This window comes from Orbicella franksi, chromosome 13, assembly GCF_964199315.1.
Source record: "Orbicella franksi chromosome 13, jaOrbFran1.1, whole genome shotgun sequence".
Classification (NCBI taxonomy): domain Eukaryota; kingdom Metazoa; phylum Cnidaria; class Anthozoa; order Scleractinia; family Merulinidae; genus Orbicella; species Orbicella franksi.
The window spans coordinates 12,954,835-12,970,317 of NC_138157.1; the positions used below are offsets into that span (position 1 = coordinate 12,954,835).

The 15,483-nt window shown below is 39.5% G+C and overlaps 1 protein-coding gene across 1 annotated transcript; it reads right to left on the reverse strand.

The window, feature by feature from the left end:
* Window positions 1-281: 281 nt before the first annotated feature.
* LOC145465582 (calretinin-like) lies at window positions 282-11,625 on the reverse strand. Its single transcript, XM_081449359.1, has 11 exons — window positions 11,423-11,625; window positions 7,796-7,869; window positions 6,587-6,679; window positions 6,049-6,132; window positions 5,532-5,588; window positions 4,983-5,060; window positions 3,626-3,681; window positions 3,001-3,034; window positions 2,844-2,891; window positions 2,113-2,184; window positions 282-527 (listed from the first exon to the last, which is right to left on the reverse strand). Exons 1-11 carry the CDS (start codon window positions 11,526-11,528, stop codon window positions 402-404), a joined length of 828 nt encoding a protein of 275 aa, XP_081305485.1. The 5' UTR covers window positions 11,529-11,625; the 3' UTR covers window positions 282-401.
* Between the last annotated feature and the right edge of the window lie 3,858 nt (window positions 11,626-15,483).

The window sequence follows — 15,483 nt, forward strand, 5'->3', positions numbered from 1 at the left end:
TAGTTGGTTGGTTGGCTGGTTGGTTGGTTGGCTGGTTGGTTGGTTGGCTGGTTGGTTGGTTGGTTGGTTGGTTGGTTGGTTGGTTGGTTGGCTGGTTGGTCGGTCGGTTGGGTGGGTGGGGGTGTGGTTGATTGGTTGGTCAGTTGGTTGGTACGTTAGTGGTGGGTTGGTTGATCCCTGAGTTGGTTATTTCGCTTATCGGTTCAGTTTGGTTGGTTTATTCAATGGTTGAGTGGATGGCTATGAGATAGATAAAAATTCGATACACATATTGGTCGGCCAAAACCAAAACACTTTATTAAACTAGTAATTGATTAATATCTACGCCATGCAGAAAGTTGAACAGCTATATTTTCTTTACTTATCGTATTATTACAAGGTTTAGTGGACGAAATTGTCTCTTAGGACTTCTGTGCAACGAGCAATAGTTTTAGCTCGTCCTTCCCAATCTTTCCATCTTTATTGGTGTCAAAAGATTCCATTAGCACGGCCTTGAATTTTTTAATATCTTCGACTTCCACTTCTCCCTGAAAATATTGGAAACAGAAACGTTTAACTTGGTTATCGTTCTTTGTATTATCACAAAATGGCCAGTTTCAGGTTGGCCAATAATCTTTGTTAATTCCTTCTTCCCGCGTGGGAAATAAGGCGCTAATGTTTACCGTAAAATTTCGCGTTAAAGCTCCCCCGGTTATAAGCCCCCCCCCCCCCCCACCCGAATACAAGCCCTTCTATTTGCTAACAAAGATACTATTTGGGATATACCGCCCGGATATAAGCCCATCTAATGTATAAGTGCGTCCCTTCGTTCTGATCGAAAGTTATAGGCTAATAGGGTAATAATAGCGTATTAGGGTAAATCGGGTAAGAGCTCTAAATGTAATGGTATGTTAGCTTTAATTTGTTTCTCAGATACGTTTTATCTCGTCGTCCCGAAACATCTTTTTTTATTCCGCTTATATGCCTCCCCCCCGTATATAAGCCCCATTTATACCCATTTATAAGCCCACCCAAAACCCCTCATAAAATTAAATAAGCCCAGGGCTTTAACGTGGGGTTTTTACGGTACTTGGGGCCCGTTTGTCGAAGGTCCCCAAAAGTTTTCGCACCCGGAAAGCCGTAGCAAAATCTCAAACCTTATGGTTACAGAGCTGTTTTATTCACATATTCTTAATATAAACAGAGGTTCCATTGTGTACAACAAGTTTCAGGAGTATACACCTCTCTGTCTTTAAATACCGATTAACTAAAAATGGCTTTTCGGGCACGAAAAGTTTCCGGGGCTTTCGAGAAACAGGCCCCTGATTCGTTTGCGTCCAGGCAACCGTTGCAAAACTAAAACATCAGCATTAAATTGTAAGAGAGCTTACTGGATAGGATTTATAGCTCAGAACTGGTCACAGTTTAAACCGTCAGCTGGCGGCTGACTGCGCATTTTAAACTGATCGCCGAGATCTGAAATCTGCAAAAGCTAATGATTGCTCAGAAATTGTTAATCGTTACGTCAAAGAGTGGAATTCTCTCCGCTTTTATGTCATGTGTAAACCAAGCATTTTTTAAAATTAGTTCAACTCTGTCCTGTTAAGTTACTGCCCCGGAAGTAGTAATTGTCTACTATTTACCTTTTTTTCAGCAAATCATATTTTTCCATAAAATACACTTAGGTTTTACTTTATAATTTTTAATGAAAGGACGGTGTGTGACACTAGATAATGGGAATTAAGGTTCTCCCTGCTACTATCTCTTTTTATATGGAACTCTAAACTTAAACTATGACGTCAGAACTATAACAAAAATGGTATCAAGTTGTAGCGCAAGCTCAGGGATATCTAATCAAAGTAAATTTATTTCGCTGTGCCTTAACAGAACGAAAACCCAGGGGAGGGGTTTCATCCACCCGGGCCCCCTTGTACCACGGTGGGGGTACGAGTTAGCTTGTACGTCCGAGGGCTAACTGAAAGCTAAGAAATCAGTGAAAATTTCACTGATGACTGATTCCATGCAACCCCCTTATACAGACGGCTCCATTTTTAAAGCGTCGAAGCTGACGTTCCTCGAGTGGTTCGTGGCCATGATTTTGTTTAATCAGGCTTACAAAAAACACAAACTTACTTCGCTATTCCTCTTCAAGAGATCGTGGATGAGGGCGTCAATTTCATCGTCAGCAATGAAACCACTGCCATCCTGCGAACCAAAACATTTAGATCCATGTAAATAGATGCGGAATTCGTTTTTTCAGATTTGCACCATAACAATTACATAAGTAGTTACTTTACCCTAAGTGACTACCCCAACACCCCCCTTTCCCCCGGAGAATAGCGCTGAATTAAACGATCGTTAGTATTGCAAATCATGAAGTAATTACCCAACGCTCCGAATGCAGCAACCTCAAATTTAGTTCGACTATTTTGGAAAAATAATTACGTTGGGAAACACAAGATACAACGGTAGGATGGACTCTTGCATAAGGGACGTCCATAAGCACTATTTAAAAATGTACTTTACATAAAATGGGCTATGATCTAGGAAAACCCAACAGAATTGTTTAAAAGAGAAAAGCGAATAAAGATATTTCAACAGCCGCAAACCAGCTACCTTTTTGGACTCTGAAGTACCTTAACTATTTCTAAAATCTAGCTAAGTTTAGGCGTGGTTTTATATAAATAATGCTCCCTTGATGTGCATGTTTACACGATAAGTACCCGTTTAAGCGACCGCAGCGACCCCTTCCGCCCCGACCCTCGAAGACTAGCGACTTTCCGAGAGAAGCGATAGGAAACGATCCTTTTGATCAACAGAGTTCTCAGGCCAAATTGACCTATTGTTTAGTGTGTTTTTTTCACCTGATCATACTTGTTCCATATGTCATCGAACTGAGCGTCATTTATTTTCTACGAAGAGAAAGGAAACAAAATATTGAACCTGACAAGTGAGTTGCTAAAAGCTCCGATAAATTATGAATTAAAATTCCATTAAAATGAAGTCTAATGAAATATTTACCCTGTTCAGAAAGTTTTCCTCCATAGGGAGTATCCTACAAAAGACAAACAAAATAGAATAAACCTACGAACCTAGCTGAAACACGAAAAGCTATAAATAAAAATATTCTGGCCCTTCTCGACTAGGCTCGATTACCAGCCGCTTTTCGAGGAAGGAGCTTGCATTCTCGGGAGGAACGTAGGAACCGAATCGGACTCGAATGAGCGGATGTAATCGAGCCTAGACCCCGCTCTTCGACTGTTTAAATCTGCCATTTTGATAACGAGGCAAACAAAGGGAAACACGTAATGTTAGGGATTTTCATAAGCTTTTAAATTTAAAAATCTTTCGCGTTAGTTGAGTTGATATCAATTTTGCTGGTAACAAAGATATTGAATTTGTCGTCTTGCAATTTGTTTGGCACTGATCAGGAACAATTACTGGGGACTCGACTGTAAGCGGATTACACGCTTCTTGGTCCAGTTTCTTTTACATGATCTCTAAATCATATTTGCTGGCGACCCGGCCATTTTTCCCTTGTGCGTTTTCTGCATCTCGCTTGACGATCATTATTAGCATTGCTCACAGACCCCGAAAAATTTAGCAGCATTGCAGACCCCCTAATGAAATTATTTCACTTACTTACTTTGACATTTCAGACAGGGACAACTTTCCATCTTTGTTTTTATCAAACAAATCCAGCTAAGAAAGAAAGAAATGCCAAAAAATGGTCAAGGCATGGTTTTACGCTGATAACTATAAGAACTAGCTAGAGGTAGGATTAATGGCCAATTCAAATGAATATTTCGACCATTGAAACAACAACAACAACAACAACAACAATTTATTGGTATTCTCATATAAATGGTGTTACCTAAATACATAATCGTTAAATAAAAATTCAAAAACGAAAAGAATTACAATAGCAACCAGAAAGAAAAATAAACATAGTTAGTTACAAGATTCTTCATTTTAAGTTCTAGGGTTACCTTATAGAATACGAACAAATCTTACTGTTGAAATTTAGCCATTAAATCGTCCTTATTTTCATAGTACTAGTTCAGCAGTTTGCATCAGGTTTTCCTAAGATAAGGGTAGATGGAGGAAGGGAGAGGCGAAGCTAAGAAGGCTTTTCTTCTTTTTCTTTTGTTTTTCTTTTTTAGTCAGTTCGCTATACACTCCTCTCCACCCCAACACTGTTCACAGTTCTAAAAGGTCTCAGGTCAATACTTTAGGTGAGCGCTAGCAGTTCACGTCTCAGCTAAACGAGATCAATCTGGAATAGACAATAGTGTTGCAAGTTTTTCAGGCCGGCGCACGTGTTGTATGACATCTGTATTTCAGAGTCCGATCGTAACTGCTTACACGTATAGGAGCGTAAAGAAGGGAATGAGGCAATGGTTCATTTGTGAGACGAGGATAACGTTGGGCTCAAAGAGGTTCTTGCAAAACGGTAGGCAAGAGGCCAAAGCATACATACACAGTTCTGCGTTCGCTTAATGCAAGGGAAATTGCACTCAGCCAACATTGAGGACCACTCCACAGCTGTAATTCCTCCGACAGTTAAGCCAGAAAGAACTCCTTATATTTTTTTATATTTACTGTACTAAAAAAATTGACTTCTTCTAAAGCCCCATGATCAGCTTTTTCTAACTTTTTGTAATTCGAATTCCAAATCAAGCGTACTGTAGTAATTCGATTTAGCGCCCTCCTTCAAACAAGCATCCCCTTTCTAATGAGCGCTCCGCTTTGAGTGGCATTTATTCATGAGCACCTGTTTCAATAGGCGTAACATGCACTTACGACAAGTGAATTGTGCAGTCTGCTTTCTAATCTGAACGTAATATTGCACATACTGATAGGGAATAATGAAACAAATGTTGTTGTAACTATGAGAGCCCAAGCGCTCCGTGCCCCTCTCCAATAAACCACCTCAAGAGAATTAGCGCTCCGGGCGCTAAATCGAATCCTTACGGTATCTGGTTCATTTTCAAGCGACTTACCATGGCATCTTTATAGTCACAGACCCTTTGCGGGTCCAGCGACATTCCCTCTCTCCCAAGCAGGTCCACTAAGAATCCCTAATGGAGAATAACGAATAATTATATATAAACAACAGAGTTAACTTGAGAATTTAGGCTCCCTGATATCTTTGGAATGATATTCTAATTATTAGAAAAAGACGGAATTTTAAATCGATCTTGGTAGCGAGAGCCTGGAAGAAGGGTTAATGTAGGGGATTACTATATACTATATCTACTGATATCTCAACAACTTACAAATTCTGACCAATTGGCGTTTGTGTGCCCCTGAAAAGCATATATTATTAAAAATCAGGCAATTAATCCAAAATCGAGGCAAGAACTGTCAGTGGAGTTGAGCTGAGCCTGCGGTCATATTCTTTTGTCGATAATGAAAAGCATACAAACGAGTTGAACGGGTCGACAAAGTAAAGGTAGAATTGATCCTTTCGCGCTGTTTGTATGATAACTGGGATAACAGGTACAACAATAACATTTGACAAACATTTCGTCTGTGTTTAGCATCAGTACCTCAAGCTCGTTGCTCTCGATGTAACCTGAACGGTCCAAATCATAATGAGTCCACACCTTAAAAAGTCGAGAAAAAACATGGCACACAAAGAACTGGAAATATGGCGGGAAGGAACCTGAGTGGATGAAGGAAACCTAAGACTAAATTGGCACAGAGAAAGTTCCGCCGTTCAAAATAATAAATAAACGGCTGACTGATTCTAATGACAATGAAGGAAATTAACAGAAAAGAAACGTCATGTGTATAAAACAAGGCACAATAGAAACAAAATGGAAAATTGATTTTTTGAACCCTTATTTATAAATATTCCCACGCAATTCAAGAACATTTGCCCCTCAACGTAAATACTTTCAATTTCAATACCTGTAAGTGCAGACGTTCAAGTTTTTTCCTTATAGTTAACTAAATTTATCATTTTATCCTGTATCGATGACATGAAATAAAGTAATCACATTTGCCCGATATGTTGACGTATGGACGGATCATGCATGCCGGCTATAAGTATTTTCATCAAACCTTGAAAAAGTCGACGCTTGTCAAATTAGTAGTGTGCTGAAATTGTGCCAAAAAGTTCTCCTCGGTTGGAAGAATCTTTGCAAGCTGTAAAAATTGTTTATTGAAAATGCAATATTAGAATATACACGGACAGACCACTAGGCTACTTATAACTAGAATCCATCAAACGTTCTCGCTCGTACGTAATTGGTCCAAATGTGTCACGTGACCGCAAATGCCCCAGCTAAAACTGAGTAAAATCTAAGTGATATTACCCGATGGACGTCTTCGGCGATACGGCGGCAATTTTGAATCATATTGTTTCAAATAGCTATTATGGGATGCTTAGGGAGCAAATTATTTTCAAACTTGAGCCTCCAACAACACCCAACACATCGCAACAGGTTGGCCAAACGCACGACATGTTGCGCCCAACAATGTTGCGATATGTTGCGATCGTTTGGCCGGGGCTTAACGTCTACTGGTTAACAAGAATTCTGGAGAGATCGAGACTGCGGTACAATTTTCGTATTCAAATCAATATGGAGTTGGAACGTACCTCTTCCAAATTGATCTTTCCATCAAAATTGTCGTCAAATTTCTGCAAAATTGTTTCCTTCATACTGTCAATTTCGTTTACGTCTGGCTCATCCTGCACGGAAAAATAACAGTCAGTGGCTTAAGAGATGTTTTAGAGCACGTGTAATTTGAGAGATCAACACCCTCCCCTCCCCCCCCCCCCCCCCCATCTCGGGCCATGCTGACACATAATGATATGAAACGAATGCCCAGTTATCGGTTAACAAGTTATGGTCATCTTCTTAACATAACAGGTTTCTATAGTAACGGCATAACCCATCTAAACGATATTTAATGTTAAAGTTTGGTGCTTATTGCTTATAAGTTAGGCGCCTTCTCGTTCTTTCGCTCGCTTCGTTCTCCTTTCGCTCGTCCCTACAGACCGGAGCCGTGGAGCAGGTTACTTGTAACTATAAATTGTGTCCCCCTTAATAATGATCCTTGTGTACGATACGACACGATACGATAACTTTATTCATACACGGTATTTCCATTATTAGTCTAGTTATGATAACCAACTAACCGACCCATCTTCCTAATTACAATAACAGAATAAAATTCCCCCCCTCCTCCGCGAAAAAAAATTAATAAATGAAATAAAAACTGCTTTTCATGGAGGCCGTGAAGAAAAAAATTACTTAAAAATTTGGCGAGTTAATTTAGTTTTAAGCTTGGTTATGTTTACATATCGTGCACGGATTACACATCTAACTATGTAAAACGATCATGAAATGGATAAATGTACCCAAGGAGTACATGATTCGTGAAAACTCCCGTCTTGTGTCTCTCGTGTGGTACAAGCGCAAGTTTATCGAACACAGTCGACAGACCAAATGAACGGTGTGGAATAGAGGCTTCTTAATGATTAAAATAATGCTTTTAAAACAGCTGCTCAGTTCTATTTGTATTTTTCGTCAGTAATTAAACCTCTGTGAGTGGCAGCTTTCATTATAATATTATAACCAGTCTAAAACAAAGGGAAGATGATAATAATTGGAGATTGTAGACCGCCAAGTTCTAATTACATCTCCGTTTATCAAACGACGCATAGCAAACGCATTTCCAGTTAAAATCCTAAATAATATTTTGGCTTAACTTTTTCGTCTTATTCCTAATAATGGGGATAGTTTAAGCGATATGTCAAAACGCAATGGCGAAAAAAAGAACTTTATGAACGTTTTCTCTTTACCTTTCCCGGGTGGCCTTCTTTCCAGAGAGCTTTAAGGAATTCATCTAATTCTCCAGCTTCGATAAAACCATTTCCTAGAACGTGGAACCATAGCACCGGTATTAGGGTCAATGGAGAGTTTTTTTAATTCCAACTCTAAATGTCTTGGTAAAATTGGGGGCCGGGGGAGGAGGATCTGCGCTATGGGGTGTAAATCAGGGTTTTGGTCTCACTGAGGGGACCGTCTTAGGGTGCTTAAGACGAAACGCCACTATTTTTAGCCGTTCGCCGAAGGGTATCTTTTAAGATACACTCGAAGAATGATAGAAATAGCCGTCGTTTCCTTTTTCAGGTTTTAAGTTGTAGTTGGTAGTAGCTGGCTTTCACTGACGATGGAGGCCTTGTCGGAGTCGTAATATGAAGCGTAGAGTGATACGATCTAGCGAAAATCAAACCGACCGAGTCGGAAGCAGAACAACGCATCCGCTGATGACTCCGTCGCTTACGATTCAGTGAAAACTAGATTGCCGGAGAGGGAAGCAGAAGCGGAAGAATAAACCAATCACAATGTTCGTTTTTCGGCCTTGTGATTGGTTGGTTCTTCCATTACTGCTTCCGACTTCGACAATCCAGTTTTCAATGGATCGTATAAGCGAAAGAGTGGTAAACGCAATCGGAAGAGATGGAAACGTTCTGATTCTTCCAACTCCGATTCCGTCGAGCTTATGACTCTGCTTACGACTCTGAGTTTTGATTTTCACTAGGTCGTAAGCGCTCTAACGACTCCGACTAGGACTCCGTCGCTAGTGAAAACCAGCCTTTTAAGGGTCAAATAAAACTTGAGCCACACCCAGATTGATCTCCTTTGATTCGGGTTTCAATTCAAATGTTCCAGCGGGCATCCCTGACCTTTTCACAAGGTAGTCCCCTCGGAATAAAGGTACAGCTTATTTCTATTCTTTGAGATCATGTTGGGAAGAAGCTAAAAACGTGTCTGAGCAGTGGGACGTTTTAAAAAACCTCCATCACTTGCAGTATGATGCGTTTGTTTTTAATCGAGTTATATCATTTGAACAGGAACTGACATTCGCATCTGGCTTAGGCCCAGTGCACACCACGCCGGAGGATTTTGAAAACGGAGGCTTCACTCTGAAAACGCATTTCCGTCCACGCTACGCTGGAGTAATTTAAAAACGAAACAATCACCGTTCATTTTGGATTTGTGTTTGAAGAAAACTCTTGCAGGGAAATCACATGATTATCGTGACGCCATTGCTTTTGAAAAGCTCCATTTTGGTGACGGATTAGTGTGAACGGAAGGCCTAACCGTGGAAATAAAGCTGCGTTTTAAAATTTCCTTGGCTTAGTGTGGATGGGGCCTTAGAAAAGATCCGTACGCGCACGACTGGGTGAGGCCGGCTAATATATCGTCTGTACTTCGAATGCAAGCTCCACAGGCGAGCCGAGTACCAAACAAGAAAATTTGAAGATAAAAAAAGAACGTAAAGGAAGTTACAGGTGCTTAAAATGATCTCGAAGACAATAGCCGTATGCACGATGTTACTGATGTTGGTCTTCTCATGAGTATCTCTATTATTTTATACTGTATGCAGTCTATGTACTAGCTAATTTTCACTTGGCCGCGACAGCTGAAATGACGCTTATGATAATATCACATGAATTAATAATCTAAACCATTAGATAACTCACCCCTCAATGGCTTCGCTTGTCAGAGTAAACTTCTCATTAAGTCGTTGAAACCCTAAACGCTCTGTTTACTATGCGATCTTTTCAACTTACAGTATGCCTTTCATTACCTTTGCACACATGTTCAAGGTGGAACTTTGGCGCTCTAAAACTAACGATTAGGAATTTAATCCATACTCGATATAAACCGGTTTACAAACAGTTAACAGTGAAGATTTTCTCAGTCCTAGTTCATTTATACCTTTGGCAAAAATTAAAAGTTTTCTATTCTATGTATCTCGAACTGCACTGATATATCTGTTACAACGCATGCGCCTTTGGGAAATGAGTTAAATTTGTACCATACTGAAGAGAAAAATTCCCTTATAACGCGAGTGTGTGCTTAATAGATAAACAGTTCGTTTTCATCCATTCAATTCTTTAAAATGGTGAACAGCTTGAAGCTGTGTAGCTTTTGGAAGCAATGCTATCATTGCAGACTGTACTTTATGTAAATTTTACAATTTGAATATTTTTTGGACAGTATTTACTCAGAGCTGCTTTTGTTTTACTGAAGCAAAAACGCTTCATAAACTTTATTTAGCGTTCTTCCAATCAGGTGCTAATTTGAATTTTCGACAGACTTCATTGCCTTTCATAAAATGCAAAACGCAACAAATAACTTAGCGCTCTTGACAGGCTTTTATCTCGTTTTAGACAGTGTGAGGAAAACTATTAAGAACCTTTTTGACTTTGCACTGGGCAAAAAATGTATCGTTTGCGCCGTCAGCAATAGCACACATTTGATATTATGAAGAGCCAGATATCTTAGAATTTTCGACGGACGGCGGATATTTTAGGTCGCTTGTTTCGGAGCCCCAAGAAAGGAAAGAATATCAAGGCTACAGTTCACTGAGAAAATTATGTTTAGCGTTTGATTTATTATTTATGTGACTTAACGGGCGAGGCAATGCAACAGAAACAAAAAAAGAAAAACACGACACTACTTTCTTAATATTTAAGACAACCGAAAATAGATGTTAATTAGGCAGAACCAAGTCTTGTGTCGTAGATTTTTTGGATGGATTAGATATTCAATTCCACATTTGTTCGACTCCAATTAAAAATTAATAATTGTTCCTCATTTTTAGCCTGTACAATGGTTTTAAGGCAAGCGACACGGAACGTTATATTTTGTTAGAAAACACGGCTAAAAGAGAACGTCTTGTTTTTCTTTTTAAATTGACTATACAACAATAAACGTGCAAATATAACGTCGAAGTTTCGACATCTTTCAAGATATCTCGGGTAGATATCTTATTCTGCGAAATAAATAATTAAAGAAAGTTGAGTGCAATACTATTTTTATGTTTTATTTACTTTAGCCGCCTTGGTTTTGCAAACCATGTTGGAAAAGATTTTCATTCAGATCGAAGAAGTGGTGAAGCTGCGCTCAGATATTTGCTAATGACTTGAGTATCGAGGAAATAAAGATACCAGCCAAATTCGAATTAAAATAACATTTTCTATTTCATATGCATGTCAGATCTTGTCAAACCTTGTAATATATTGTAGTCAACGCTTGGCGTTCGTGGCTGTTAGTTTATATAAGGGATGTTTAAAAATATATGCATATAGATATTTGTTGAATAAATTTCGTTCCTGCCAAGAAGCCAAATGGATTTTTGTTTTCGTAAAAGAAGACTCGCGTACAGTACAGCCTTTCTTAGAGGTCACTTCTCGAGCTTAAAGAAAGCTCTGTCTGAGTTTAGAAATATTGTTACTGTTATTATTCAGGTGGCTAAATTTTCCAAATAAAAACCGCTAACGATCGAAGATAAGAAAAATAACAACCGTATTTCAACAGGTGAAATGACATCAAAAGCTGACGAGTGCGCTATTGAAAACTGTTCGCGCTTCAAGATACAGCACGAAAAAAAAACCTCGTAAGTTAAAACATACCGTCTTTATCGAACTCCCTAAAAATCTTCAGAAAATCACAGGAAGTAAGCTTCGTCTTTCCTTGGAAATGAGTTACAAACGGCTGGACACCACACTCGCTCGCCATCGTCTCGGAGTTGTCGCTAAAATGAAACGTAAATATTAAAAGTAGCGTTGTGGAATAAATTATGTAGGTGCGTTATTTTATGACAGTTCACATAAATTACGCTGTATTGTTTTAGTCAACCTAGGCGTCCGAGAAGCTTCCGAGCCAAAGTCGTTTTGAATAATATTGATATATATTATTTTGCTATTTCCTGCAAGGTTAATTGGTTATGATTGTGTCCATTTTGATCACCTTGGATGCGACAATAAAGCACAAATATCATCATGACTTTTTTGAGCTAGTCCTCACTTGTCGATTGACTAATAACAAGTTCTTAAATTAACATATAGATTGATGTTACCTTCACCATATTGTTGTCTCTCTACCTAGAGGCTGTCACATACGTTACAAGCGATGATTAATAGGACAAAACATCACATTAGGTGACAGTGTGGCGATAAGTTTCTAGTCCAGGCAAGTGAGGTTTCCTGCTATAATCCAGCCTAATGTTTTATTCTTCAGCCTATTAATTAAGATTAAATAACGTTTAAAATTTCTTTGAGTTGGGGTGAATTTTAGTGAAAAGAAAAATGCGTAAGGGTTTTTTCATACGATCGTCAGTAAAGCATCATTTCCGAATCAAGAGATCATTAATCTCTTGTTCCGAGTTCATGATTTGCGCAAAGGCTAGCTGTGGTTCTGCTGCATGTTGTTAGAGATGAACTAGAGTTTATGATATAACATTGTTGGCCGGCTAAATGGAACCGATGTCACGAAGCTTGTGGAAAAAAGGTATTGATTCAGTTAAGAAAATATAAACATATTTTCAACACATTTCTCATACTATGTATGGTATCCCTGGAGCACAACTGGCGACCCGCGACCCGAAACCCGAAACCCGAAATCTGGAAACCACAATCCGGAAACCACAATCCGGAAACCACAATCCGGAAACCACAATCCGTAATCCAAAACCGCAGCCGTGGCAAGTGTTATTTACAATGAAAAAAAAAAAAAAAAAACTGGTCGTTTTAAACTAGCTTGTAGCAAGCGGGGGATTGCATTGCAAGGCCATAAATGTTGCATGCACTATCCAAATAGTCACCAGTCATAGAAATGGTGGCAAGCATAATGGGCGTGCAAAATAGAAATGGAAAGAATGTTTAGCTCACTGACTGCAGACTTCTCTAGCATGCGAGCAGGCTCGCGTTGTAGCGCGTGCACAAGCACGCGCGACGTAGCCGCCGGACGAGAAAGTGAGGCTCACTTTCTTGGCGCCCCTTCACCAGACTCCTTCCCGCCGGATCGCTCTGCTCTTCGCTGCTCGCGCGCGTGACTCAAAGGTGAGCTTGCTCACTGGCTAAGACTTCTCATTCTATGCAACTTGAAATGTTTCCAGAGAAGACCCAGAGAAGTGTCATTGAACTACGTTGAACTGAGTCTATCTTGTATGCGTATTGGGTATTGTAAACAATCGTCACATATCGCATATCAAACAACATCAGTTGAAAATAGGTTTCGCAAAACTCCAGAGATTTCAAGTCTTCTAAGTGTTCAAGTTTCCGATGAGAAACGTAACATGCACACATTTGAATGGAAGACTCCCTTAATAGAACAGTGACCAGTAACTCCGTTCCCCATTTTTGTTGCTATGGAGATATAAATTTGGCCTCTCTTCTTGGAAACTACAGCTAAGAACAGAGCTGGTTCGGGCTGGTTAGCCTGATTTTTTTTCAGTCTTCCAGACGGATGTTTCCTCGGATAGTACTATGGATGGCAAACTTATCCTACGTTTATCCTACACCGTGATACATTGATTGATTGATTGATTGATTAAATTGATTGCAAACGTATTTGGATAATACAAATCTGTATATATCTAGAGTTTCCTTTGTTAAAGTTCAATTATTTTCAATACTCCAGTTACTTATTTCCTAAAGTATTTTCGTGCCAAATTTCGTGAAATTCTAATGAGTGGTTCTCGAGAAATAGGCGTCAGTTTCCGAGAGTGCAAATTTTCATTCAATCGCAATTTTTTGACTTACTACGCATGCGCTGCATTTAACTGGGTTCTTACAGTAACAAAGAAAAAGCTGAGATATGCTGAGTTCTTTGCATCTTTACCTTTTCCAACATATATCTGTGATAAAAGACTAAAGCCATCAATACACTGCGTTCAATTATAGAGAAAAATAGCACAGATACTGCGGGTGTTGAGTAAATAAAATGATCGCTCTATTGACGGCATGTTTGTTTTTTGCAATCCTTGTACGCGCGCTGAATTGCATCGCCAAAAGCGCGCGCACGAAAACTGTGTTCGGCCACCTTAAGACTGGTCAATGTTCCCATACATTTCCTTATATTTCGACCATACAAACAGACATGCCGCTCGTATGGGCCCCTGTGGTCTCGGCTCGCTGATTGTCCTTTCTTTTCACCCCAGGAACCTAATCAATTATGGCGCGCTTTATCACTGGAAGGCGGTCGAGAAGCAATAATGTAGATTGGTCGATACCAAGACTTCCAGGGAATCAACCGAGCGGTTTTAATTATACCAGACCGGATACGTCAAGTCTGTATTCGTGCTGCTGCCCAATACCGCGTCCGACTACGTCCGATCGTGGCCCGAATCCGTGGTCAACTTATCTTCGTGCCGGTGTATCGTAACGAGAAACAAGGAAGCATCTTATTCTCTCGAATCTCAAATGATCTATGATTCAGTAAGCCACGGGCGGTAACTGAATGAAGAACTTTCTTGGTTGGAAACTGAAAGGCCAGGTTGCTGTGCAATCGAGCCTCCTCTGCAAGTTTCTAAATCTGACATTAAAGAGGGCCGTACAGGGGTATTCTCGTGATGCGTGATTAGCTGATTTTATTTTCCGCGAAACGTGAATTTAGGAAATTATTCTTCGTGACTCGTGACCTGAAGGTTTTGCGTGACCCGTGAAGAACCTGAATTATTAACCGTTATTCGTGATTTTACCACTCTATTCTACGTGATTTTCAGACGCAAGTCCTCCGAATGGTTAGAGTCGTCTATCGAGAGTGACTCTTAGGTATGCGATTTGCAATATGGAGCCTTGACTTAGCCACTCGCGACTTTACTTTCTTCAGACACTGCTTCTAGTGTAAGAACAGGTCATTAAAAAGAGTATCTTACTTGCTTATTTTCGTGATTCGGGGAAAACGAAATTTTTATATCCGTGATCCGTGATCCTCTATTTTTTTCGTACGTGAACCGTGCCAGAGACCTCCCTGTACGACCCTCGTTAAAGAAGTTGGAGGCAGTAAAATTAAAGAAACTGAGATACCAAAACAAGAAAAGAAAAGAAAAGAAAAGAAATCACTTCTATTAAGAGTGAAAATAAAGCATTAAGAACATCTCCGGTCTCCGTGACGGTGAATTAAACTAACATTCAAAAGCATTATTATCATGTAACTGATAACGAGCTGTCTGCAATTGGCAGAAGTGAGGTGATCTACTTGACATTTTATCAGAAATGTTCCATTATCGAGGAAAACATGAAGGTCCAGGCAGACAACGTGTAGTTCTCTTAAAAGGTTTCAGTCAAGCGGGAGTGATTTTTAATTGACTCTTTCTTTGTACGATACTCATTTTGCAAAGACATTACTGCCTATTGTTCGCGAAGTCAAAAATTACTTATTTCAGTTTGATAGTTCAGCTTTGGCGAGGAAGGCTCCAAAATCTGCTTTTGCCCTTGTAATTTTTCTTTTATATTTGCATTTATATTGTTGGGGGAAGCCTAGGCTTTTAGAACGTTGTTTCATTTCTTACGAACACATCCGGTTGTTGTCTTGTGAAAGGGTTTTAATCACATAAGGCAAACAGAATCTTGGCGGCAATGTTGTTATTGATCACAAGAGCAGATCAGAGTAGATTGAAATATTATCCTGTAACAGAAAATAAAATATGCTAAGAGGCTATATGCATTTAAGCGAGAAAATTTACAGCTGC